The sequence below is a fragment of the Syngnathoides biaculeatus genome, chromosome 14 (genome assembly GCF_019802595.1).
Source record: "Syngnathoides biaculeatus isolate LvHL_M chromosome 14, ASM1980259v1, whole genome shotgun sequence".
Classification (NCBI taxonomy): Eukaryota; Metazoa; Chordata; class Actinopteri; order Syngnathiformes; family Syngnathidae; genus Syngnathoides; species Syngnathoides biaculeatus.
In genome coordinates, this window is record NC_084653.1 from 11,825,250 (window position 1) to 11,850,672 (window position 25,423).

Consider the following 25,423-nt stretch of genomic DNA (forward strand, 5'->3'; position numbering starts at 1 on the left):
GAACGTGTACGTAAATCAGTGTTTGACTTAACCTGCACGAACGCAGATAGATAGATAGATAGATAGATAGATAGATAGATAGATAGATAGATAGATAGATAGATAGATAGATAGATAGATAGATAGATAGACATTTAGAGAAATTAATTGAGATTTTTTTTCCATTGTTAGAGAAGTAGGTGGCTTCCAGAAAATAGTAAAACAAATTCCTCTGCATACTAGTGGCAAAATAAATATTTATGGATAATTTACTACACAAAATAATTTCACAAATATTTTTAAATAATATTTGATACAAAAAAAGATAACAATAGCAAGACTATTGAGGCATTTAACACATCATATGCTTTTTAAACCTGAAATATTACACAACAATATAAGGTCCCAGAGAAACGTTTACCTGCTTTCCTGAATTTTTTTTTTTCTATGAACAATTTTACTTGCCAAAAGTTGCTGTGGTGCAAAATTACAACAATAAAAACCAAAATATTGGGAAACAGCACCACACTAAACCATGAGGATGTCCTGCAAGTTATCGTTTGCGTTGGAATAAAAGCAGTATGAAGCCGCACGACGGGCGGCTTTTACAAATTGGTATCAAGATCTGCGTGGTTCTAGCTCATGAGAAAGCTGGATCAGCGTTCTTTGGTTGTCGATCACAGTGAAGTGACGAACATAGTGCCAAACATCAGGGTGCCTCTTGTTAACCACTGGTGACACTGGACCTGTAGGGAAAACGGTGAAAAGAATGGAACATGTCAATAAAAAGAGAAAATTAAATCTTCTTGTCCACTGATATACACATGGCAAAAATAATATGATGCATCTACAAAAGCGAAAAAGAAAGTTTTTGCACTCAGGTTAAAGCCTTGTGTAATAATATTCAGTCGTTGCTTGAGATGAGCTTCATTTGTCACAAGACCACCAGTGTAACTCATAAGAATTGTATCTCAAATCATCTGTCCCAATTGACATGAATGGAAGAGCAATTAATCTGTTCCAGCACCCCCCCCAACAAAAAAAAAACAACCACATTTTTGTAAAGGGATAATTTTAATAGAGCGCTAGTGCAGGATCTTACTACGTTGTTCAAATTATCTGTGTGACTTACTGAATGGCTGGCTCCTACAATATCTCACAATCTTCACCGTATTTGCTATCATCCGCTGGGTGAAAACAAATATAGAAATGAATAATTATAATTAAGACAAATGACAATGAAAGTAATCAGCTAAAACCTTACCATTTTCTCAAAGTTGACCAAATTTTCAATAAATGTTTTGTTGCCCTCTTGAATGAATGTCATATCTGGAGTAAGAGAAAAGAGACGTTCAAGTCCAAACAAGGTGAAGCGGCCGCGGCAACACCACGTGCTGACCTTTGATCAAAAGCGGCATGAAAGGGATGATGGGAGGAGCTAGCTTGGCGACCATCAGTCGGTACACTCGATGGTTCCTGGATGGGTCCTGTCCAGAGAGTCGCTGTGTTAAAACTGATTCATAACAACATTTGTACAATCAATATAATGAATCTTAACAGACAAACTTGACACTCTTAAACAGCGTTATCAACATCCATATCCCTCCATTTTCCCTTATTGTTCTGATGTAACTCACTAGAACCTTTTTTTTTTGTATATAAATATCTTGGGGAGGCGCCCCATGTCATTCATCATTGTAGGTAACTTTCCAAAAACTTAAACTTCTTAACAGCACAGTCACTTGCAATTTTCTACTTTTAGAAATGTTGATGTATACAGATTTGTTTGTGAACTAAGGTTCCAGTAAGAGGGTCCACCTTAATTGTGGTAATTGTTTTTAAGATAGGATCTTCTCAAGTCAGTGCTTGCAAGTCAAAGCAAAAAAAAAAAAAAAAAAAAAATTCCCGGGCAGCTCATACAGAAATCTAAGTGTAACATTGTGCTGTAGTATAATTCATCACTACCAAAACCATACTTTGCCCTTTATACTAGTTAGAAAAAGGTTACTCTATTTACCACATACCAACATTCAACATCTTAAACTGCTTTTTCTGATCTATTATACATGTATTTTGTTCTTATTTTGTTGGTGGTTTCTATATTATTAATGCAGGTGTACATGTGACTATAACATTTTCGCCCGAGCTAGATGGGGCAAGTGACTGGACCCCTTTTAATTTACCATCAAGTTTTCAAATTCTCCATAGAACTTCTTGAATTTGCTGGGAAGTTTCTGGAAAGAGAAAAGTGAGATTGTGTTCATGCATCGTTGCATGGGATATGAGTGATGAAACCGAGCCGGCAAGGACCAACCTCCCAGGTCTGATTCAGTCTGCTCACCGCTGGATTGCTCAACCCCATGACAACAGCAAAGAAAGCATTCAAGTTCCTGTGCTCCTTGCAGCTTTTGGCACACAAGGGGAAAAAAAAAAAAATATATATATATATGTATATAGTATATAAAAAAAAATCAATTAGCGAGAGACCGTGAAGTGAATGTTCTTACTGGGATGCAATCTTTATGAATTTTTTGAGAAGCTGCACCCTCTTGCTGAGCTGGGGGCACAGGCAGACCTCCGTGATCACCCAAAACTGAATTTCATTGAACCTCTTCAGGAATAGGTCCAGGTTCACTGTGCTTTTCTTCATATTTTGCCTCCCAAAGATATGGTAGATCAGTTCCAGCTGTCAAGACACAAAAAAGAAAATTACTTTCTTGTGAAGTAGAACCATTAACAAGGGCTTGGGCCCGTCTATTCGACGTGCCTCCACTTCAACATAGTGTTGGCGCCAAAGTACTGCTCTGCCACAAAGGCTTTGGCACCATCGTGTAGCATTTTTAAGTAGTATTTCAGAAAGAGCACAAAACGGCTATTTTTGTGAGTAATGTAGGATGGGTTAAAAAAATATATCAGTCAATAGATAAAGTAGCAAGTGGAACACAGTACTTTCTAATCAATTAACACCATGGAATTCATTCCGTTCTTTACAAAGATTTAAGGGAGGTGTTCAATAATTGCCGCTTTCTCAACAAACCTCATGAACACAGTTGAAAAGCTCCCAGTCATATAGTGTCAAATGGTAAGCAACAGCCTTGGTGCTCATCCACTCAAAACTCGCCAAAGAGCCTGCAGATGGACCCTCCTGCTCGGGTACAGGGGTCTACATTTTAAAATTAAAAGAATCTGTTTAAGTGTGATGTGAAAATCGAACACCAACAAAATTGAGAGGAATCATTTGCAAACACACCAAAGAATCCAGCTGATCCTGGTAGCAGGCAAAGAGACGTCCATTGATGGTGAGAGTGGAGAACACTGACACATCAGTAGCTTTGAACACGACTTTATCTGCTCCAAAAACACAAAACATTAAGATACAGTAACGTGTTTTTTTTTTTTGGGATGTCCTGTTTATGTGAATGCACACACATGCGCTGAATATTCTCACCTCCAGCTGAGCTGACACTGACCAGCAGAAGGTCTTCAACTGAGCCCATCTTGTCGGCCACAGCATCCAGGACCTCTCTGACCGAGGCAGAAACTGGGGCTCGGATTGTCATGTAGGTGTGGTCACAGCAAAATACTTTGAAAAGAACTGACAATAAAACAGTCAACACAGTTGAAAGCAGAAGCAAATTGCAATTTGATTTGTTTTGAAATCAAAGCAGCCATTTGTGATTGAGATACATGAGGTATTAAAACAGATGAAAACACAAGACAAGATGCAATCAAAACAAGATAAAGCACACTACACGATAGTACAGAACGATAGCATTGCTCCATGTATGGTGCACCGTTCCTCGCTGCAAGTCCTGTGGTCCCATTATTAGGAAAATTTCAAGACTCGTGGGACTCGGATTAGCCAAAGCTATGGAGGCTAACCGCGACACTCATGCAAAAATGTACGAAGACTCATCTTGTTGGCCGAACAGTTCACTGCCCCACAGAACATTATGGTCCAGTGATGTCAGCAGATGAGCGAGTTGAAACTCCTCAGATGAGATGCCAAAAGCACGTGGTTAGCTATTTCGGCTTGTTGACTTCAATCTTTAAATGTCGATGTGAAGTAGTAAATTTGACTAGTCGACGAATTATTTCAATCACTATATTTGTGACTTCAGTGACTGTCAAGATATTTCTCCCATTTTATTTAACATAAATAGGGGATCCAGGCAGCATGGTAGTAAATGGTTAGAGTATTGGCCCCACAGTTCTGCAGACTGGGGTTCAAATCCCTGCCCCGCCTGTGTGGATTTTGCATGTTCTCCCCGTGCCTGTGTGGGTTTTCTTTAGACACTCCAGTTTTCTTCCACACCCCAAAAACATGCAAAATTAATTGGACACTCTAAATTGTCTCTGTTGTTGGTCTGCCCTGCGATTGGCTGGCAACCAGTTCAGGGTGTATCCATCTTCCTGCCCAATGACAGCTGGGATAGACTCCAGCACTCCCGCAACCCAAGTGGGGCTAAGCGGCTCAGAAAATGGATGGATGGTGGATAAATATATCAGTCTTTGCACTGTGATCTGAATCATGCATTTGTAGGGACTCACTTTCATCGTTGGTCTTAACAGGCTGACACTTTTGCAGTTTGTCATCTCCCCTATTAAACTGCTCCAGTAGCACTTTGTGCTATGAATGTTACACAAATTAAAGCAAAATAGAGCATATCAGTAAAGTATGAGAAGAATCAGAATAAAGATTTTAGAGATGTACCTTTCTGTGTGAGGTTCTGGCATCATCTGAGCTGAAATGTGGGGGAGAGGTATAAAAAAAATGGCATCATAATAGACAGTTTTGATAAAGTCCTACAACCATAAAATGAAAAGTGTGGGGTTTTTTTTAAATGATAAAACCTACTTGTACTTTACAATTTTCTCCAAGTCTGGTAGGTGCTCACTGAGTGGTAGAAGTGCTTTAGCGTCATTAGATACAGCCACAAGAAAGTCCTGGAAAAGACACACCAATGCACATGACTGCAAAAAGTGATCATCCAAAAGTGAAAATAAAAGCAGTCCACTGAAATAATTGTATGGTTAAAAAAAAAAAGGTAAATAGATTTGTGGGGCCAATTTGATAATAAGCAAATATAAATATATAAAATCATATTAATAGATCATAGGCAGAGTCTCAGCCAGTTTAGTTTATTTTTACTTTTGAAGGCATATAATTGTTGTATATATGGTGCCTTTCACTAATTATATACATCCATTTTGAATACATTAAATTAACCCAAAAAAAAATGTTAACCTTTTTGCCTATATTAAAGCATACAAAATGGACAGAAATGCCACATCCAATTAATAAGGGGTGTGCATACTTATTTTTACTTCCCTCTTACAAATATATCCCAAAAAAATAACTGAGTCATACAGCGTATGTGACATTTAATAGTGGAAAAAGTTTTGAAATTATTTTTTAATTCATATTTTCTATCACAAAAACCTGGGATTTGAACAGGAGTGTGTATAATTTTTAACCACTGTATTCCGACATGTAAAGCTCAAATAGCATTGCTGAGATGGACCCTGAGCTGACCTCCAGGAAGACCACAGAGCTGTCTTCCTCTTGCAGATGATTTCCGTGCAATGCAGCCCACTGCATGACCAGGCGGATCACTCGCCGCTTATTGTTGAGTGCATAGTCCAGTTTCTCCTGTTCTGAGCCCTGCGAGGCCTGAGCATGGTAGGTGGGCAGCAGTAAAGGATAAGCTCAGCAGAGGGATTGAGGATCAAGGAGATGATCTAACTTAAACTCCCGCCAGGTGTGCGGGCAAAGGATATTGAGCCATCAGCACTGGACAAAGTTGAATGTTGGGCATGAAAACACAGTGCATGAGCACAAAATCATCGAAGGCTGCATCTGTCACAAATAAATGTGAAAGTGAGCAGATCAAATACAGGTTCCATGCTAGAATCCATGCAAAGGAGTACTAAGGATGTGTTGCCAATTGCAAATTCCTACAAACGTGTGAGGCGAAATGATACAAATACAGGAAGAAAAAGCACGCTTTACTGACACAATGAGTGTTCATTGTGACTTAGCGGCAGTGCCCCACCAGCTCGAGCAGGTGATACTGTAGTTTGGATTTGAGGCCCCACCGCCCTTTTTTTTTTTAATGTATTCCTAATTTCGGTTCACTTCCACAGTGAGCCAGTGTGCCCTTTTCTTCCTGTGCATATCAACAGACCTTTTTTTTGGGGGGGGGGCTTTAAGCCACAAATAATTGCATTTTAGCAACTTTGGACATAAAACTTTATTGCTCTGCATGCCAGTTAAGTAAGATTTGATTAAATTAGCGGAGAATTCATGAATAACTGTTGTCATGCAGGTTAGTTCCGGCGAAGTACAGGAAAACCAAAAAGCAAGTCAGACAATAAACCTGCAACCCTAACCAGAAAAAAAGGAAACATTCTTCATTTCTTGGGATGTACAGTAGCTTTGTTGAGTGTTAGGTGGCCTGCAATTTTTTTAAGTATACTAAAACACCACGAGACAGGCTTTACCTGACTCTGAAAATTGAGAATCCATTCGCATCGTTTCAAGCAGGTGCTCCAAGATTTTCTCTGAAGTCCCCGACATTACCTTGTACCTGGCGCGACACATGAAACAAGTCATCAAAAACCACCTTTAAATGCATAAGCGCAGGAGTGCGCTTCGCCGCTGATTTTTTTCATTTGAACAAGCATCTGTTTCAACCGAGTGCCAATCACACACATCTTGAAATGATGGAGATGAAATAGTGTTTGGGGTTAGTAGAGCAAGAACTTCGGTGATGATCATTATTTGATAATAACATCTTAAGAGGTGGTTGCCTGTGCTGTGGTTATGACCTCTACACACTTCAATTTGTGGAGAGGAGCTGATTCGAGGGTGACCCCGAGCAAGTTGTTGTCACTTGAAAGCTTCATTTTGCCATCGCGCACGGAATTACTCTGGGCTTTGAGTAATGTCCTATTTTGGTTTTATCGTCACACGCTGAAAATAAATCACACACTCCAACATGTTTAACGAGCACAGTGATGATGACTGATTGCTTTTGTGTCCGACAAAGACCTAGTTTGCACACTTCAATTAAAAGCAAGGCATGTAAGGTTTCAGCTGATGTCACAAATAGAGGATTGTCGAAACAGGGACCCTATTAATTTTCATTGGTCTGATATGAAAAGGTCGAGTGAGCTGAGGTCAAGTCGCACACATACGCTGTCACAATTGGTCACAATCTTGAACTAAAAATCTTCAAACAGGTGTGTCATAGTAAGAATGCAATCATATTAAGTCTTTAGTGTGACAGCGGTTAGATTTGGGAAACAAGTACAGTTTTAATAACATTTCACTAATTCCCAAGCTAGTTGTATTGAATTTGTAATGGTTTTTCAGTCCCACAAGTTTTTCGTAAACTGAACACAGGAAACCAGCTCAAAACTACTTATAATCACTAAATATTATGTATCACGTAAAGAACCACTGTAGAATAGCATAGAATATCTTGTTGCCATGCATAATACAGCAACAACTGAATTGGGGCCCAATTTCTATTATCAACCTTTAAAATAGAATAGAAAAATGAATGATCAATATAAAATATACTACAAAGACAAAATCATGGAGTGTAAATAGTAAGATGCGGTAGAATAATTTTATATATTCAAGTAGCGGATGGGTCAGGCATGGTAGCAGCAATATGGAATGAGTACTCTAAAATGCTCCTCTTATATTGACAAATAATAATGATTTCATATTTACTTGTAATGGGAGGCTGAGGCTCCATGGCTGGAGGATCGACTACTACTGAGAGTCTTCTCTAAAACCAGGACATCCTGACCGTGCTCCTTAAGGCGCACAGTGTTGGCCTCCACGTCCTGCAATGAAAAAGCACACGTTCTGCACTTGTATGAATTAATTATTTCCTATTACTGCATTATATACGTATACGGTATTCTGAACTGATACTAACACAAGTTGTGACGCCTGGAATCGAGCATTCACATATTTACATTGCTGCTCGTTATGAATGGTGTGTTGTTAGGTACTATATAAAATAGTTTGTGCTTTCTAACCCTTAGTAAAGGGGAATACAGTTGATAAAAGGTCAATTTACAAGAACGATTTTTGTTTAGCCAACAGAGGGCAGTAATGCTTATCGGTACATGGGATTGTGGGAGTAACTCATGGAGCGTGTCCAAGAGAAACGAACCCTCAAAATCCTGTTGAAGTCCTCCTTGTCCACTCTGAGGAAGTGACAGTTGTCCTCTTTCAGGACAATGGAGGCAGCACGAGGGGCATCATTAACAAGAGCTAGCTTCCCGAAATCATCTCCTTCGTGTAGTGTGCAGACAACACCCTGCAGAGCGAGATAAAGCCATCAGTTTGCCAACAGCAGCAACAAAACAGCACTGGTGATTTTCTCCAAAACTGACTTTTCCATAGATCACCACGTTGACGGAGCCCTTTAGGATAATGTACCATGATGTACCCTCTTCACCTTGGCTAAACACTGCCAGAATGATTGGAGAGGGGTTGGGGCAGGGGTGGGAATTTTAAGATATATTTATGTAGGTCAGCTGTTTTGGAACTAGTAGTGAATAGTACCAGTCATTCTATCATTTTACTTACATACTGTTCCTGCTTTGGCATGAGACTCAAATATGAGCACCCCCATCAGTTCTCTCTTAACCTGTATGGGTAAGACAAATATGAGTACAGCAGTTACTTGGTGGCATGGAAATTTGAGTTTTTCCATAATCTTGCAACAGTAAAAATTAAATTGAAGTTCTTTTTTATTCTTTGTTATTTATGTTTCAATTATATTTATTCTTTGTTTGAGTTCCCAATAAGGGTATACAGATAAAGTCGGATGGGGATACGTGTACACTGAATGTACTTTTCATGAGGGAGACCATCACAGCCACTATAAAATATGTATCAAAATGCTTGTTTGTTTTTAAGATAATAATGCTCAGGTTTGATTGGGAAAAGTAATTATTACTTTCAGTATATTCCAAGATAAAATATCAAGGCATCCACCTTGAGCTATGTCAAATGACTGACTGTAATAATTGTTTTTTAGCTCTTCTGATTTTTTTTTTTTTTTGCTGCATGTGAAAATGGTAAAAATTTAACTGATGCGTGATTATCTTTGTAAAGGCAGAATTTGCAGTATACTGTAGTTCTCATAAGGGATCTGATTACATTGAGTAATTGCTTCTAATGCTTCTACTGCTTGTAAATTTCCATCTGAATATCTGATGCTATTGTGAACTTGAGACTAATAGTCAAAATAATTAATTTTATTGCACAATGAAAAGCAGCGAATTAATCCTGTACTCACAGTGGTGGAAAGGTGCGCTAAGGCCTTGATGTGGAGCAATTCCTCATAAATGATTTCTAAATCATCTTCTGTTCTCTCGGACGGCCTGTGAAGAGTGAATATTTCACAAGATTATCCATCCATCCATCCATCCATTCTCTACACCGCTTGTCCATTTCCGGGTCGTGGGACACTTGAGCCTATCCCACCTTACTGCCAGTCAGCTACAGGGCACATACAGACACATACAAAAATTCAGACTCACATTCACACCGTAACTGAGTGGGAACTGAAGTCCCGCTGGCTCTGCTGAAGTTAATTGAATGTATCATCGCACTATCAGCGACTCATAAGATTATTATTATTGTTACTACATTACACAGATGAACGCAAATGAATTTCCCAGGAGCCAAACCGTTTTCTGAGAATCATCCTCATGTAGGCATCGGGCCCCATCTGCGAGAGGAGCAGTAAAGCGTCTTGCAGCTCCTCTTGGCTCTCCAAGCTCTCCTCCTCACCGGGGAAGGGGGACTCCTCCACTTCGTCGTCCAGGAAGCGGTAGAAAAGATACTTGTCCTGGAAGCTCGGCTCCTGGTCCACTGGGTCACATTTAAGGAATATACAATGATGAGATACTTAACATACTGTGCTTAGATTAGAGGACGACACGGTTCGATTGGGGTATCACCATGGCAGAGAACACCTTCCTCCAGAAGCACCTGCCACATGGCCACAGCTTGAAGGCGAGAGTGCACAAAGGAACTGTGTTGCATCTGCCAGTCCACCATCTCTGTTCCCACACAACACTTCCTGGCAAGACACACAAAGGCTATGTGAGGCCTCACAAGGAACTATTATAATCTAACTACAAACCACCATGTCAAGTGCAGAGTCCCACCCTCAATATATCACAGTTCATCATTTGTAGCCCGACTATCTACTTTTTTTTTTTTTAAATCAGTCATCATTTTTATACACATTTTACAGTATAAAATGGTACATTAAGTTATGAGTTTTAATTCACTCTGTGACCAACTTCATGAATCAAAATGGTCATTTCAAATAATATTTTCCATTGAGATGTAAATGTCATGAAATGTCCCCCCTCGAAAAAAAACCTAACTTTAAATTACATCTTGCCTTGTTTGTAAGCATTACGCTAAATTAACTTTATTAATGCTACGGTATGATGTTGTTTTGGTTGGGAGTGATAATAAACAGCCTGAATCCTCTTTTTCCACCTTCTTGTTCACTGTCAGTTGTAAAGTGAGTTGAGACTACTGCCACCATACAGCCCTTGTCGCCCAGATTTATGAACACAAGTAAAAGGGGCAGAGATTAAAACCAAGAACCTCGGAGTTGTGTGTTCATTTCACCTGTATGTTTTCAAATGATATTTTCTATCACGGATCATATGAGGCGCTCTGGAGAGGATGGCATTCCGGAGAATCTTCCCTGCGTGCAGGACCTTTTCAGAGGGCACCTGAACTCAAAAGTGTAAACTCATACATGGAAACACATCCAGCACCGTATGTTTCATTCAATAGTTATGGATCACCCCATCAGGTGGTGTGGTTTCCTACCTGGGAGATGCGTATAGTGTGGGCATTAGCTGGGCTTTCAATGATAGAAGTCTATAAAATACAATTAAGCAAATAAATAACCGTCACTGAAATATGTCATTTATAATATGGCTTGCTGTATTACTGTAATTTCCAGCCTACAAGACGTGACTTTTTTCACACGGTTTCAAACCTGAGGTTTATGCGGTGGTGCGGCTAATTTGTGCATTTTTTTATCCTAACGGCCGCAAGGGGCCACTCGAGCGGAAAAGGCAAGAATGAGACCGTTGGAATATATGTGCCGAGGAAGTGACTTTTACCGGCCCTGTTAGCGCTGCGCTAGCGTTAGCGGTGTGCTACCGTGTTGCTGCTGTGTTATTAGCGTGTCTCAATGATATTTACCGGTAAGTTGTATTTTAACCGGGCCCGTTAGCGTTAGTACTAGCGTTAAACTTTTACTGTTTGCTGTCTTTCTTTGTAAATATCTCGTGTTTCAATGTGGGCACTTGTGGCTTTTACACAGCTGCGGCGTATGTGTGTACCAAATGGTATTTCCTTTACAAATCTACTCGGTAACCAGGTGTGCTCGGTAAACCGGGAATTACGGTACTTCTGTTTCTCCACAACGAGGATGCAATTGTTTTGTAATTATTTTTCTGTCAGGCATGTGTTTTGCCTCTGGTTTTTGATATTTCATGTATATTCTGCATGTTTCAGTGAGCGCTGATACATTTGCATTCATGTGCAATGATGTTCATTGTTTATTCATATGCACTTTCTAACCAGAGAAGCTTGGGGTTCCTCGTTTTTTCAAAGTTACTTAGTTTACAAGTTGATAAAGTGAAGCAAATCTGAGAGAAAATGTGACAGCGAAAGATTTGTTTCCTCTTACGCCGTAATGAAGTCGCAAGAGTAGTCTAGAAGTATTTTATCTACAAGACTATAAATCAGCTGGAGCGTCATGTTATTTTAAGGCAGCCAGGAAAGGAGAACAACAGAAAGGTGGGACAGGACGGAGGTCTTGGCAGCAATCGTATTCATAATTAAACCCACTTTAAACAAACACAACATTCTAGGCACACTTCTATTTCTGCTGGAGATGTTTGTAACTGTAAGGATGTTGCTTTGTCAGGTGATGAGTTATGAAAGCCCAGCAGAAAAGCACTACCGTCTAAGTGTGCTCCAGAGGAAGACAGAAAAGAGAAAGTACCTTATTTTGATGTTCGGAGGGAGACACAAACAAGTTGCTACTTAGGTTTTCTTTCTCCATTTCTGCACAGAAGAACAATTGAAACATTTGGAAAATGGAGGTAGAATATACACTATAGCAATCATGAAATAAGATCCCAGCTTGTGCCTAGACTTTATGAAGTATTTTGATGTTAATTCAAATATTCAACAGAATATTTTAGTGTTACATTAACAAATGCAAACATCTGGAAGGAATAATGATTACATTAAAGATATTCATTTTATTGTTCTCAATTCCCCATTTGCAAATTCACCTTTATATCGGATCATTGATTTTTTTCCAAACGTATTGTTTGTTATTGGCTTAAAAACTCACAATTAAGATCTTATTGTGATCAATTCAAAGCCAAAATGCATTTTGCTGGCATCTTAACACCAAGGAATTTTGTGAAAGTGAATGGAGTTTAATTTAGACGAAAGTTGTGCTTTACTATCATCTTATGGTATCTATACCCGTAGGCAATAGCAAACCTTTTGTGGAGCTTCACTTGCATTTTCGTTCTGGGTGCTTGAGCCCACAAAATTACTGCTAACAAAATATTATTAAATTGAATAACTACAAAGGCTTGACATCAAAGTCAATTGATCAACTCTGGTATCATCAAAGTTGCGTAAAAGCAACTGTGCTTCTAGATGAAAACATATATAATTTACACACATACTGTACTGGAAAATTGTACGAGGCTTTAAGTGCAGGAGCGAGCAGCAGCCTCCAACTGCATGACTCTTGTATGATTTCTTAATGTATTCATGCATAGTGCATGCTGTGAAGTACTCGACTGTGCGAGGTAGAAATAGTGGAGTGGGGTTCTTACAGGGACACACAACGTGACATAACATTAACAAATACTAAATTAGAACATTTTAATATTGCCCTAACAACTTTGTTTCCTCATGAAGTCAAAGATAATGTTGAAAATATTATGTCTTTTTAATGGCTCATGGAAAAGAAAACATTTTCTTCCAAATATCTGATGCAAAGCTAATAGAAAATAAAACACCAATTAGCACGTGCTTGCATGTTTTTGTCCATTTCTATTGTAACAGTGTTAGTTGGCTTTAAATAAACATGTCATTCAGAAAATAAACAGAACTCATGAACACAGTATTTCCACACCGACAGCATAATATTGCAGAAAAACAAAAAATTCAAAATGCAGTACCCTGAATTGACTTAAAGTGCTTTGGGAAATAACAGCTATTCGTTTCTTTTATTGAATGTGACCACAAAGCAACAACAAGAGCTTTGTTTGAGAAAAGCTCAGTCAATATTAAGTTAACGTATACCAGGAAAGCTTAAAGAAAAGTATCAGCCTCTGTCAGAATGCCAGTAGCAGACTAGAAAAAGGAGATCTGGCAGACGGGAGGTCTGGTTAAGTGAGTGATATGAGTTTTATTGTTACTGCATGTGCGAAATGTCACAATGCTGTGATTCTTAAAGGCCAATTCCTGCTTGGTAGGTCACCAAGATATTAAAAAATGAATTTCAGGATGTCAAGGAGATGAGACGAACTGAACCTCAGCGTGAGGTTCGACAAATACCGTGACAAAGTGACGAATAAAACGTCCAAGAGATGACAACAACAGTGCCGTTACTCACTGTCAGCACTCGTCTCCATCACACCATAGGGGGGAACGAGGATTCCAGTCATGCACTGATGGTACTTCTATGAAAAGAAATGTGTAAAAACAGGAAAAATAAGCAAACAGTTGATTCAATCATGATAAAACTGGACTGTCTCACTTGATACTGCGTAATATCTTGGTACAAGAAACTTTTTCTTTAAAGTCCTATACAACACTTTGAGACAAATATGTTTTATATTTTCTCTCTCTACTAATTACATGGCATGATTGTCCTCAAAGAACAAGTTTATTCTATTTACAGGTGTGGCGGGTTTAGCAATCGGGCCTTCGTCATCTTAATTTCTAGGTCCTCTTTTAAAACTACTGTGAGGAACAGATCACGGGGTTGGACCCAGAATGCATGACTCACGAGACCAGGTACAGTTCAGGGAGAGTATTAATTTGATCCAAGGTCAAAACACAGGCAGGCAGTCCAAACAGGCAACAGTGTCAGAATTACAAGGCAAAGAGGTAAGGTCGTAAACGAGGCTGGGTTTGGTGCACAAAGGACCATAGACAGGATGTTTCCACCCAGCAGTACAATATCACAATATACGTTGTAACATTTCCAACCCTAAATATCAACCTCATATTAATCCTTAACATCCACCCATCTATAGAGAAAGGTCTACTATGGAAACTCACTTTCAAGTCCTCCTTTCATCTTGTTACGCAATGGTTAGATTAGGCATCTCTGAGTGAGCGCGTAGCAATTTAATGGCATTGGTGATGCAGAGACCGACCGAGTCATCAGAGCATGATGGTACAACTGCACCGAGTCTTACACATCATTGTTCCCTGCAGTCATCGCAGATGTTATGCAACGAGCATCGTGCTGAACCCGTGCAAGTTGGTGACGCCACCTCGCCGAGTCCAACAACGGCTAAAGAGCCATAGAAATGAGCTGAGAGTTGAACCCTGCCTGACATGGTGGAGAACTAAAAACACAGGACAAAATTAAGATCAATTGTAACCTAAAAAAAAAAGGAAATTTAAGAGTCAGTATTCTGTCTGACATGCAAACAACACGACAAATTCTTGCATGAATCATGAAGTGTTAAAATCGCTTTAGTGATTAAATTGACATAAAAGGTCGGCAAAGAAATGAGATTTTGCAGCATTTAAAAGGATTTATTGCTTCCCATTGATTGGACAAGCCATCAATCGTGTGTTGTAGTTCTTTAAAGCTGCATACATTACTATTAAAAAAGTATTCATGTCTAATATACAAAATATAACATTTTAAAAGCATTGCATTCAATCCCTAACCCTAACCTAAACCCTTAACCCTAAGATTGAAGGCATTAGATGATAAACTAAATATCTCCTCCTGAATGCAATCACAGTGTATATTAAATTATTCAATGTTAATCAGTAATTGCACTTGGAACGGAGATGAAGTCATCACAGTCACTTTGACAAGCCGGTTTGTTGACAATTAAGAGATTTAAGATTAGGGAGGTGCAGTAAAACCAAACAATGCATGAACAAATGAACTCAACCCACTGATCTAATGAAGCCCCCCTCCCAGAGGGTTCAAATCTTTCCACCTTGGGGGTTTATTAGTTTGAAGGAGGATTACAACCACTTGTTGGTTGCGCAAAAAGCACTCATCTCCCATTCTTAATAATGACATCTGCGTCTCCCAGTGCATTAACATCCATGAAGACTTACTTTTACAGCGTCCAGGTCAACTGGAGGGTGCCATTTTCTGATATCTCTACATCAATGTTGCCAAGTTACACTTTTGAATGTTCCAAGTGTAATTAATTCAGAAATTAACTGAAAATAGCTATTGTTCTGTGCATGAAGTAGGTTCTGTTTATGCTTGCAGTATTCCATTAAAAACAAATAATTACCACATTATTAGAGAGGAAGAACCAAACAAGAAAATTCAGGCATGTGCAGTACTTTGGAAGCTATGCACAATTTGGTACAAAGGCAAGTTAAGATTGTGTGGCCTTGATGGACGTTTGGACTTCTTAGATTAATTAGACCTGTTTTCGAGAGAATTCATGTGCACCAACTAGTTATCTTAAAATGATTCAAATTTGGTTGAAAGTAGATATTTCGACTTTACTGTCATAATCCTCTCTGCTTTCCTCACTGCTTGGGAATTACCAGGGCAATACTCGGCACCTAGCTAACTTGGTCCATATTAGGTATGGGCTGCTGCTAGCTAGCTAGCACAGCGAGACACAATGTGGAGCCATTTCTTTAGATCATTATGCTAGATCCATTGGCTTGTACGCACCTACCCCTGAGCCTGGTCATATCACAGAGCCCTGACCAAGGATACCAGAAAGTACAGCAATATAGAGAATGCAGAAGAACATAGACAATGCTTACATTATACTGCTGTGAAATGAGCCAAAACAAAAGCCAAAAGAATCCTTGTGGAAAATATGCTTATGAAGAGAAAGAACTACCTTTCTTGCATTCTTGATTTATTTATGACGATTTTTTTTTTTGGGGGGGGGGGCTGTACGCTGCATCATACTGAAAGTATTATGGTTTATTCTTTTACTTTAAATTCTGCAAAAATACAACCCAAATAGGCTCAACAATCTTCCATATGTGGAACATTACATCACCAAAACGTGACTTGGAAAATGGGATAGGGGTTTTCCTGTGTATGCTAAGCTAAAGGGCTTGACTGTGGTTTGATATGATTTTTTTTTTTTCCCCAATCTAAACATCCCAAAATATTTTCTTTATGGTTGATATCTTTAAACAGAGGTACAGCATTTATTTATACAAATATATGATATATGTAAACAAGGTTTTCTGGTAGTGTATGTTCGTATTTTTACAGTTATTTACAGGTATTCGTTAATGTGTTTTGAAAAAAATAGAATAGATACAAATGCAGTGTATTGTGCCTACACAATACCACAGTTCAATCTCTTCAGGGAAAAAATATTTTGAACATATTTACCAAGGCAAAGTTAGTTTTTTTGCTCAAACACACTGAATTTACTGTATTCTATAAACAGTGTCGAAATCGATTGCAATCCAACAAGTCTCTTGAGTAAAACTTGGAATGTCCTATTGACGCACATACTTGGAAAAAACGAGGCTGGTTTACGCTGCAAAGTCAATGCATTGTTCTGCTTATTTCAGGCTGTCTCTCTGCCTTCATTCTTGAGTACATTGTTGCATTGTGAGCATCACCGTGCATGACTGCAGACTACGAGATTTGGAATAATCTATCTGGGTGGGAAGCAGAACTCACAAAGTGCAAACTTGTCCCATCCACAAGCTCAGACTGAAAAACTGAATACTGCAAATAGTTCCCCGGTTTCCCCGCTTTGTTAAAACACAGCATAGACACTAAGGCCTGCCACAAGGATCTAGACGCGAAAGATTCACACACATAAATTTGATTTTTTTGACACTTGAAAAATTTTGATGAATTACAAAAAGTTGCTCACCTGCTTGTACCTATCTTTGTGCTGTTATTGACTGAAAAGTCCTACACGCCCTCTTAATCCAAGACACACAGTAGTTATGGATTATAGGTGACATCCAACATGGTCCAACAGGATCGAGCACCTCTGTTGCTCAGAGAGCAACGCGATCTCACTCTGTCATTCTCGGAGAACAGCCGGGTAGACTCCTTCTGAGCAGCGGTTGCTAGGTGATGACTTAACTCTCTCTCTCTCTCTCTCTCTAATATCATTCAAAATAGACAAGATCCTTGTTTTTACAAGGCAGTTTGAGAATTGGTTGGCATTGCACGTAATGTTGTCATGGCTATGATGTTTTTAAAATTGTTCAACATAGGTCAGCCGTAGACCATTACATTATTATTTTTTTTACCTGCATGTGTAGGTGTCGGATTGGATCAGTGGTGAAAGCAGATTGATTTGAACTATGTAAAGCACTGAGTTGCACATTCAATAGTATTATACTAAACAAACAGTGGTTAGGGTTTTCCATTTAACTCACAACCACCGACAATTTGTGTATAAAACATGACTCTAGCTAATTTATTGTCCTACCTCCTTTTACTTCCTATGTTTGGTTTATTGGCAGTTGGTATTTGCAAAACTGATATTGTTATTGCACTGCAAGGAAATCATTGTACAGTAATTGATGGTGGCTGTATTTTCTGCCACTGTCTAACAGTGGGGGTGTAGAGCACACTAGTAACTCAAATTTTGCACGTATCTCAAGACCAAAAAAAAAAAAGAAAATTTTTTAAAAATCTGCCAAGACAGACGCATCTCAAAGCACCAGTGTATTGATTTGGTGGTATCTGGCATCATCTTGGTGCCAAGAAAATATGTGGAGTGAGTTGAGGGACTTCATGGAGTGCTTTGGTGCCACCTTAGTGCCAAGGAACTATGTTGAAGTTAAGTCAATTGAGCATCATCATGTGGTGTTGTGCCACCGTCCTATGGTAGCAAGTAGGAAGCTAGTAGAAGGGTGCCAATTGTTTTTGTTTTTCTTTCCAAAGGTCACACCCTAGGCGGAACGTTGGGTCATCTGGAAAGCATTGCCCTCACAGTTCTGATGTCCCTGGTTCAATCCCGGACCCGCCTGTATGGAGTTTGCATGTTCTCATTGGGTGTCACATGATAAATGAGCCACAGGTCCACTGAGCTGATTTTTATGCAGTTCACCCTAAGAGCTAAATTCTGACTCACTGGCATTTACACGCAACAACTCCAGGATACAGACTGGTTTTTACCATATTCTGCATGGTTTTATCGATAAATGGATGGACAGAGTCGGCTCAGCTGGTAAAGCGTTGGCCTCACAGTTCTGAGGTCCGGAGTTCGATCCCAGCCCCGCCTGTGTGGTGTTTGCATGTTCTCCGGTTTCCTCCCACACCCCAAAAAATGCAACACTAATTGGACACTCTAAATTGTCCCTTGGTGCGATAGTGAGTGTGGCTGTTTGTCTCGATGTGCCCTGCGATTGTCTGGCAACCAGTTCAGGGTGTACCCTGCCTGCTGCACGTTACCAGTTAGGATAGGCTCCAGCACTCCCTGCAACCCTCGTGAGGATAAGTGGCAAAGCAAATGGATGGATGGAGGACACGCCCTACTTGCCAGTGCAGTCTCAGCATCAGTCAAACAATGAGACAGACAATCACTTTTTATTTAGGATTTGATCCTGATTTTGATGGATGAAGGCTTCGATTACACAGCCACACTTACAAGTCAAGGACGCTTTATAATGCTAAATATCAGCATGACAAAAACTGCATACTGAATTAAGTCAGCACACTGCCCAAATTCCCAAAATACAAACCTCTAACATATGTATTTTTTTTTCATCTGGGAGGTTTTCAGACAACCCTAAAAGTGTTTGTCTTGTTGTGGGTGTGGTACAAATTATCTTTCTTCTGATCTATTTGTATTATTTGAAGATAATGATGGTCATTTCCTTAGTTTTGGTCGTTTGATGATGTAACAACTCACTGCGTAGAGATAAGGAAATAATACAGATATAATCATCAAATTCTTTCCGCATGCACTCCGAGGGACTTTGGCCTGGGATGTGACACACTTCTTACACCCCGCAAACCCAGTATTCTCGCCATCCTTAGATATTAGAGGGCACACTGTGTCCCTGCCATGTCCTGTTCATCACTTTTCGCTGCTGGCTTCTTCTATAAGGACCAATGGCAGTGACACATGACACAATATCCTCCACCCACTCTTTGTGTCACGCCCGAAGCATAAACACGCAAGCAACATGTACAGCCCTAAGCACTGTTGACATACTTAAATAATGTGTAATGCCAACTATTCCGTGACATTTAAAGTAAAATATCAAAGCTTCCTATCCCCAGCTATGTGCTTCCTGACAAGCGAGGCTTTCCTGCTTAAATCACTTTAGCCATTAGAAGCAAACTGATGGACGCACTGCTCAGCTTGTCTTTGTTCTGCTGGTTAAAAGGTCACGTGACCAATCACACCCAATGGCAGTAGACAAGAGTCCCACTTCTGTCACAAGACAAGGTGCATGAAAACCTTAGTCACTGTGGTGAAAGCAGTCATCAACGCAACAAATCCAAACATTAAATTTGCATGCCTAAATGCAAACCCGCTCAAATGTTCAGCAGCACTTAACATGTGTCCAATATGCATGAGTCATGAAAACAACATGAGCTTTTGCAAAGTTGCATTTAAAATAATCTGGAAAGCTGCACAAAAAAACTACAGCTTTGAGTGCAATGCAGTGGTTTCTCTGGCATAGAAAGTCAGCCACAATCATATTTTTTATCAAATTAAAACATATGTAGAAATAAGATATATAGCTAAATGAGATGAACTACAAGAGTTCCACAAAACAAATCCAGCTATACAAACATAATTGTGTCTGAGGTGTTTTAAAAAAAATTTTTAAAAAACATTATTGTGGTTGTAGTTTACAGTCTTATAGAACTGCACTGCATCAGATCTCTATTTGTAATATGTAACTGATTAAAGTAATCAAAACTTTGGAAACAGCTCTCAGTATGACGCAATACAGCGCTACACCACTGCAAACTCCACCGATAATAATAAAAACCCTTCAGTTGGGTTTGCAAACGGCTGGAAACGTCTGGTACATTTCCATGGGAAGTTCCATGAGAGAATTTTGGAAATATTCCAAATTGGAAACTTTCCATGGGAATTATGAATTTTAACAAGCAATAATATGAACATTTATTTTTTTCCATTATCATAAATCCATGCAATATAGATAGCATTGCAGTACCTGAATATATATATTTTTTTTAATCATTTGACTCAAGCATATCAGAAGCTTGCGTGTATTTTAAAATGTCAGCCTTGTCTGTCCTAACCAAGCCTTGTTGCAGGAACTGAAGAAACATGCTCGGATAAGAGAAAAAAACAACTTCTAACACAGTCAAAACAGTCCACATGTAATCTATTCAATACTCTGACAACTGATCGTGCATGTCCAGGCTGCGGTTGGTAATAATAAAAGTGGGACATCGTGAAGCTATACAAAGGATTACTCTGCAGTGCGTAAAGGATTATTGAGAAATTAATTTTTACTTTTATTATATATCTCTGTTGACCAAAATAGTGCCACACTTTAAGGCCTCTGTAAATTAAATGGGGATAAGGGCCAGCAAACCACCCTGGGGACTGAGGTTGGGAGGGAGTTCTTCATCAGAACTGGTGGGCATCATCTCAAGGTTGATACCATCAGCCACAAAAATAACATTTTAGTTTTTGCGGCAAAACTGGCAATAGTTAATCAGACCAAGTGCCAGAGAATTATTCAGAAAAACGTCCCTACACTGAGCCAAAATGATAATCTGTAAAGAAGTCAATTGTGCAGAAATCCAGTTGGTAACGCTTCAGTCATGTGACATCTAACAAGAGAAAACCAAAGTAAAGCTGTAAATGGTTGTTATGGTTTTTGGCCACAGACTCCTTTTGGAACCAAAGGGCAATCAGATTTAAAACAAAACCAAAAAAAAGAATATTTTTGGGTCAAATTACTTTTGTTTCAGACAAAAAAAAAAGCATGATGTCAAACTAACATACAGAATATCGTCTCCCTAAATTGCAAGCATAGCAACAACTTCAAGATGTAAAAAATCAGTTTCTCAATATTTGCAAAGCTTCATCTTAGCATGGTCAGGTCTCAACATGTGAAAACAATGATCAGACATACAGTTCATGTTACACAAACCTTGCTTGGCTGGTGGCAGAGATGATGTGAAGCCCTTTATTTCCACACGAGACTGAGACACATCAAGCTGAATTAAGGTATACCACCACAAGTGGACTGACAGACACACACACAGCCTTTAATTTAACAGCTCCTATGCCCTTCGGTCCCAGAGGAAATGGGCTGTCTCACTCAGGAAACCTACTCAGAACAGCAGAACCCACTAAGAGAATCAACATCCACTTTGCACGATTTAAACTGCAAACTTAGCTGTTAAATGGTATCCATTTTGTGAGGGAACAATTAACTTTATGTTTAGTTTCAGTTGAGACATAATGCACACAAACATCTAACACACAAAAGGGATTTGCTTCTCTTAGAAGCCCACTACTTCCACCTAGTGGTCACAGCCTCAAGCTTGAACATTATTAACAAGAATAAAAGGGCTGAATTGTAAAGCCAATAAATTGCCTTTTAAACCACGCACACTTTTCCCTTGGACAAGGATGCTTTGGTCACACTTTCGTCATTTCAAGTCTACTAAAAAAAACACACACACACACACATATCCATCCATCCATTTTCTTCACCGCTTAACCTCACTAGGGCCACGGGAGTGCTGGAGCCAATCCCAGGTGTCATCAGGCAGGAGGCGGGGTACACCCTGAACTGGTTGTCAGCCAATCCCAGGGCACATGGGGACAGACAATAGTCGCATTCACAATCTCACCTAGGTGCAATTTAGAGGCTCCAATGAATGCATGTTATTTGGGGTGTGGGAGGAAACCGGAGTGCCAGAAGAAACCCCAGGGGCAGGGAAAGCAAAGGGTCAGGGCGCTTGGACAGGGAAACAGCACTAATGTGCTGAAACCCAGTCCGACACGCGCACCCTCCCGACCCCATACCAGTCCCCCAGTAATCTCTGGATATGTATGTGCACCCAGATGTGACAAGTGAGAAAAATATTCACAATGAGAAGTGTGTATGTGTGTGCTTGTGTGTGTGTGTATGTGCGCATGTGTGTGTGCTACATGAGTGATTATGAACCTTGGCTCTTGCAGGTCAGGCCGATCGGGCAGGACAATCACAGACAAAGAAGGCTGCCACACCCAGCCCCGCTGCACCGAGGCCACACATTCCACCCAGCACCCACTATCCACCCTCGAGTCTGGGAGGTGGATCCTCCTCTGCCCCAAACCAGACAGGGATGAAAAACCCACAGCAGGCCACACAGCCTACCGGGGAGCACCACACCCCCCGACAAGAAGAGGATGAAGTGATTGCAAACTGAGCTCCTCACCTCCCACAGAGATTTGAACTCCCTCTGTCCAATGCGCAACAGCTCACTGAACTCCCTTGTGACAATGGTCGCGTGTCGAGGGATGTCATCCAGGATCGACTCCCCAAATGGTGTGCCAGTCTTTAATGTGCATATGGTAACGGCATCCTACATTTGAGATACAAAAACGCTCTATGTGAATTTGCTGTGGTGCAAAACTGCAATGCATCACGCAGAAGTACTTCGAATACTTTCTCATAGCACAAAAACAAGCAACAAATACAAAAGCTTTATACTGAAACAAAGTGAATATATACATATTGAATACAATTGCAAAGTACTTAAAAATACTTTGTATAAAACGTTAGTGGTTGACAAGAGAGAAATGTACTGGATGAGCGTGTATGCAAAGCTACAACCTTCATTCTAAAATGTTATTCATATATCATGTTTTAAATGTTGTCCATTTTTTTGTAATAATTTAACAAATCCTTTGCATACCTTTGTAGCGAGCCCACAGGAAATGACATCAACTATACCTGGTATTTTGATGTCTCTGACACTTTGACATCCAGTGAACCAGAGAGGACAGCGTACCAGTTGGTGCCAATGTCTCCCTGGCGATACACTGGAGAAGAAAAGAAACGGCACAATTTGGTGAACATGTATAAGGGAAATATCTTTTTGATGAACTATGAACAGATAGAAATATGCTTGTTTGCCAGTGTGAACATACATGTAATGCCTCTCTCCAAGCTTTCATAGAAGCAACAGCGGCAGATCTGATAAAGAAAAGTGGGGTGGAATCTTTTAAAAAGTTTCACATTTTGTAGATGGGCCAAGATGGTGTCCACATCGTCCCCTGAGCGCTCAGAAGGTCTGTTAGAGAGGGCGGAAAAAACATCAAATATAAGATATACTGTGCGTACCAAGGCGGCATGGTGAAGCAGCTGTAAAGCGTTGGCCTCACAGTTCTGAGGACCGGGGTTCAAATCCCGGCCCTACCTGTATGGAGTTTCCATGTTCTCCCCGTGCCGGCGTGGGTTATTCTCCGGGGACTCCGGTGTCCTCCCGTATCCCATAAACATGCGACATTAATTGGACACTAAATTGCCCCTAGGTTTGATTGTGAGTGTGGCTGTTTGTCTCTATGTCCCCTGCAATTGGCTGGCAACCAGTTCAGGGTGTACCCTTCCTTCTGCCCATGACAGCTGGGATAGCCTCCAACACTCCCGTGACCCTTGTGAGGATAAGCGCTTCAGAAAATGGATGGATGGACGTAAGTACCAAATGTTTCTGATCTTTAGTCAAGTAAAGTGATTCTGAACTTGTGGTACAAGTCGTGGTATGCGGGTTCCCTCCGAAGAATCACTACCTCAGTACAGTATAGTTCAGTTTTATTTATTTTTTATTCTCCTAAGGAACAAAACCTCTTCCACGCGTTTGATGAAAACATATGCCTACCTTCCATTCTAATGTATCTTAATGTATTTATTTTCTTTTAATGTACTTTTTACTTTGGTCGTGATGGCGACAGTAGGAGATCAGAAGTGTTTTTAAGTGGTACATGGGGTAAAAACATTGGGAACTACTGTCTACTAAAGTATATGGTTTGAAGATTTTGCTGCACTGCTGAATGAGTTTCATGACTTTTAAGGATTTTGTTGATTGTGTTGCATTGTTTGGTTATTGATTGTATCAGTCTAGAAAACTGGGGTATGCCATCTTGCTCCCACATTTCAAAAACATGCATTGTCATTGAAGACCTTCTTTTACCATTAGCATGAATGTGAGCGTGATGGTTGTCTATGCTGTGCAAACTAGAGTGACCAGTACTTCTTCGTTCTCAAATGTTTTTTTATTTTTTTAACACAAAATAAGATAAGGATGCTAGTGTAAATAATTTGTGTGCAAAACTAAAATAATAATAATACTACTAATAAAAATAAATATCGTCTCACAGGCCGCAAATGCCCCACAGGCTGCCAGTTTGAGACCACTTTTCTAGCAGATGTAGTTTGGACCATTCTAGGGGATCCCTCGTGCAAATCTTTTTTTTTTTTTTTTTTTGGTACATCTAGGATGTATCTGACCAACGTCTCACATAGCATCAATGAAATAGATCCAATGAAAAATATGTTCACTTTTCAGCATTTGTATTGCATTATATTAATGATCAGCCAGAAAAACAGTCGAAACAATGCAATACTGTAAAGAGGATGGAGTACTTGCATCACAAAATAAATAGTGCGCAGTAGCCTACTGTAGCTCAGAAACGTCAAACAATAACTCATAATAGATCCGAAATGTTTGACCCACTCGGTAAACACCTGCCGCAGGAAGCAGCCACACTGACTCACTTTCACATTGCACTTGCGTTCCAAGTTACTTAGACACAAAAGTGCGGCGCTGGTAAGTTCTATCAACAATGACTCCCACCTTAATCGATTGTGGAATCGAGACAGTTGTGTATTTTACTACACGTATCCCGAACACAACGTCAAACTACTCGTACACAACACACAAAATCTCAATCTCAAACTGACCGTAATTATTCTAGCACGATTGAAGTCGCATTACCTTTTATCCAGGCAAACAATCCACTCGTCAGGCTTGGGTGGCCGCGAGGAAGCGTGAGCTGCTACCATCTTGTCACTGTGCTGTGGTGCGAATGCGAACTGTCAAGCGCCGCCGCGGCGAATCAACTTGCAGGTGAAATACGAGATAAGGTGTTTGATCATTTATATATATATATATTTTTTTGGGTGGGG

General features: G+C 39.9%; 2 protein-coding genes across 3 annotated transcripts in view; one reads left to right on the forward strand and one right to left on the reverse strand.

The window, feature by feature from the left end:
• Positions 1 to 219: 219 nt before the first annotated feature.
• rapgef4a (Rap guanine nucleotide exchange factor 4a) lies at positions 220 to 25,371 on the reverse strand. The gene is made up of 31 exons (XM_061842219.1): positions 25,233 to 25,371; positions 23,389 to 23,531; positions 23,192 to 23,280; positions 22,674 to 22,820; positions 13,701 to 13,767; positions 12,060 to 12,121; positions 10,871 to 10,921; positions 10,664 to 10,770; positions 9,976 to 10,097; positions 9,703 to 9,886; positions 9,309 to 9,393; positions 8,594 to 8,654; positions 8,398 to 8,474; positions 8,175 to 8,321; positions 7,724 to 7,839; positions 6,484 to 6,569; positions 5,761 to 5,839; positions 5,516 to 5,666; positions 4,838 to 4,926; positions 4,694 to 4,724; positions 4,531 to 4,609; positions 3,428 to 3,574; positions 3,230 to 3,327; positions 3,017 to 3,142; positions 2,487 to 2,665; positions 2,294 to 2,384; positions 2,163 to 2,213; positions 1,379 to 1,466; positions 1,244 to 1,308; positions 1,112 to 1,166; positions 220 to 725 (listed from the first exon to the last, which is right to left on the reverse strand). The coding sequence occupies exons 1-31, from the start codon at positions 25,298 to 25,300 to the stop codon at positions 598 to 600; spliced, it is 3,069 nt and encodes a 1,022-aa protein (XP_061698203.1). The 5' UTR covers positions 25,301 to 25,371; the 3' UTR covers positions 220 to 597.
• ppp1r9ala (protein phosphatase 1 regulatory subunit 9A-like A) overlaps positions 25,249 to 25,423 on the forward strand; it is a 34,824-nt gene continuing 34,649 nt past the window's right edge. The window contains exon 1 of one of the 2 annotated variants that reach the window (XM_061842213.1): positions 25,249 to 25,364. The gene's annotated coding sequence lies outside the window, so the exon portion shown is untranslated. The remainder of the gene's footprint in view (positions 25,365 to 25,423) is intronic. The other variant, XM_061842209.1, reaches the window with a different exon arrangement.

Coding starts and splice junctions, on each gene's coding strand:
- rapgef4a (XM_061842219.1), bottom strand. CDS start 25,300: ATGGTAGCAGCTCACGCTTCCTCGCGGCCACCCAAGCCTGACGAGTGG. Junction 5,840..6,483: donor TTCTCAATTTTCAGAGTCAG/GTAAAGCCTGTC, acceptor TATTTGTGACAG/ATGCAGCCTTCGATGATTTT. Junction 3,328..3,427: donor CAGTGTCAGCTCAGCTGGAG/GTGAGAATATTC, acceptor TTTTTGGAGCAG/ATAAAGTCGTGTTCAAAGCT.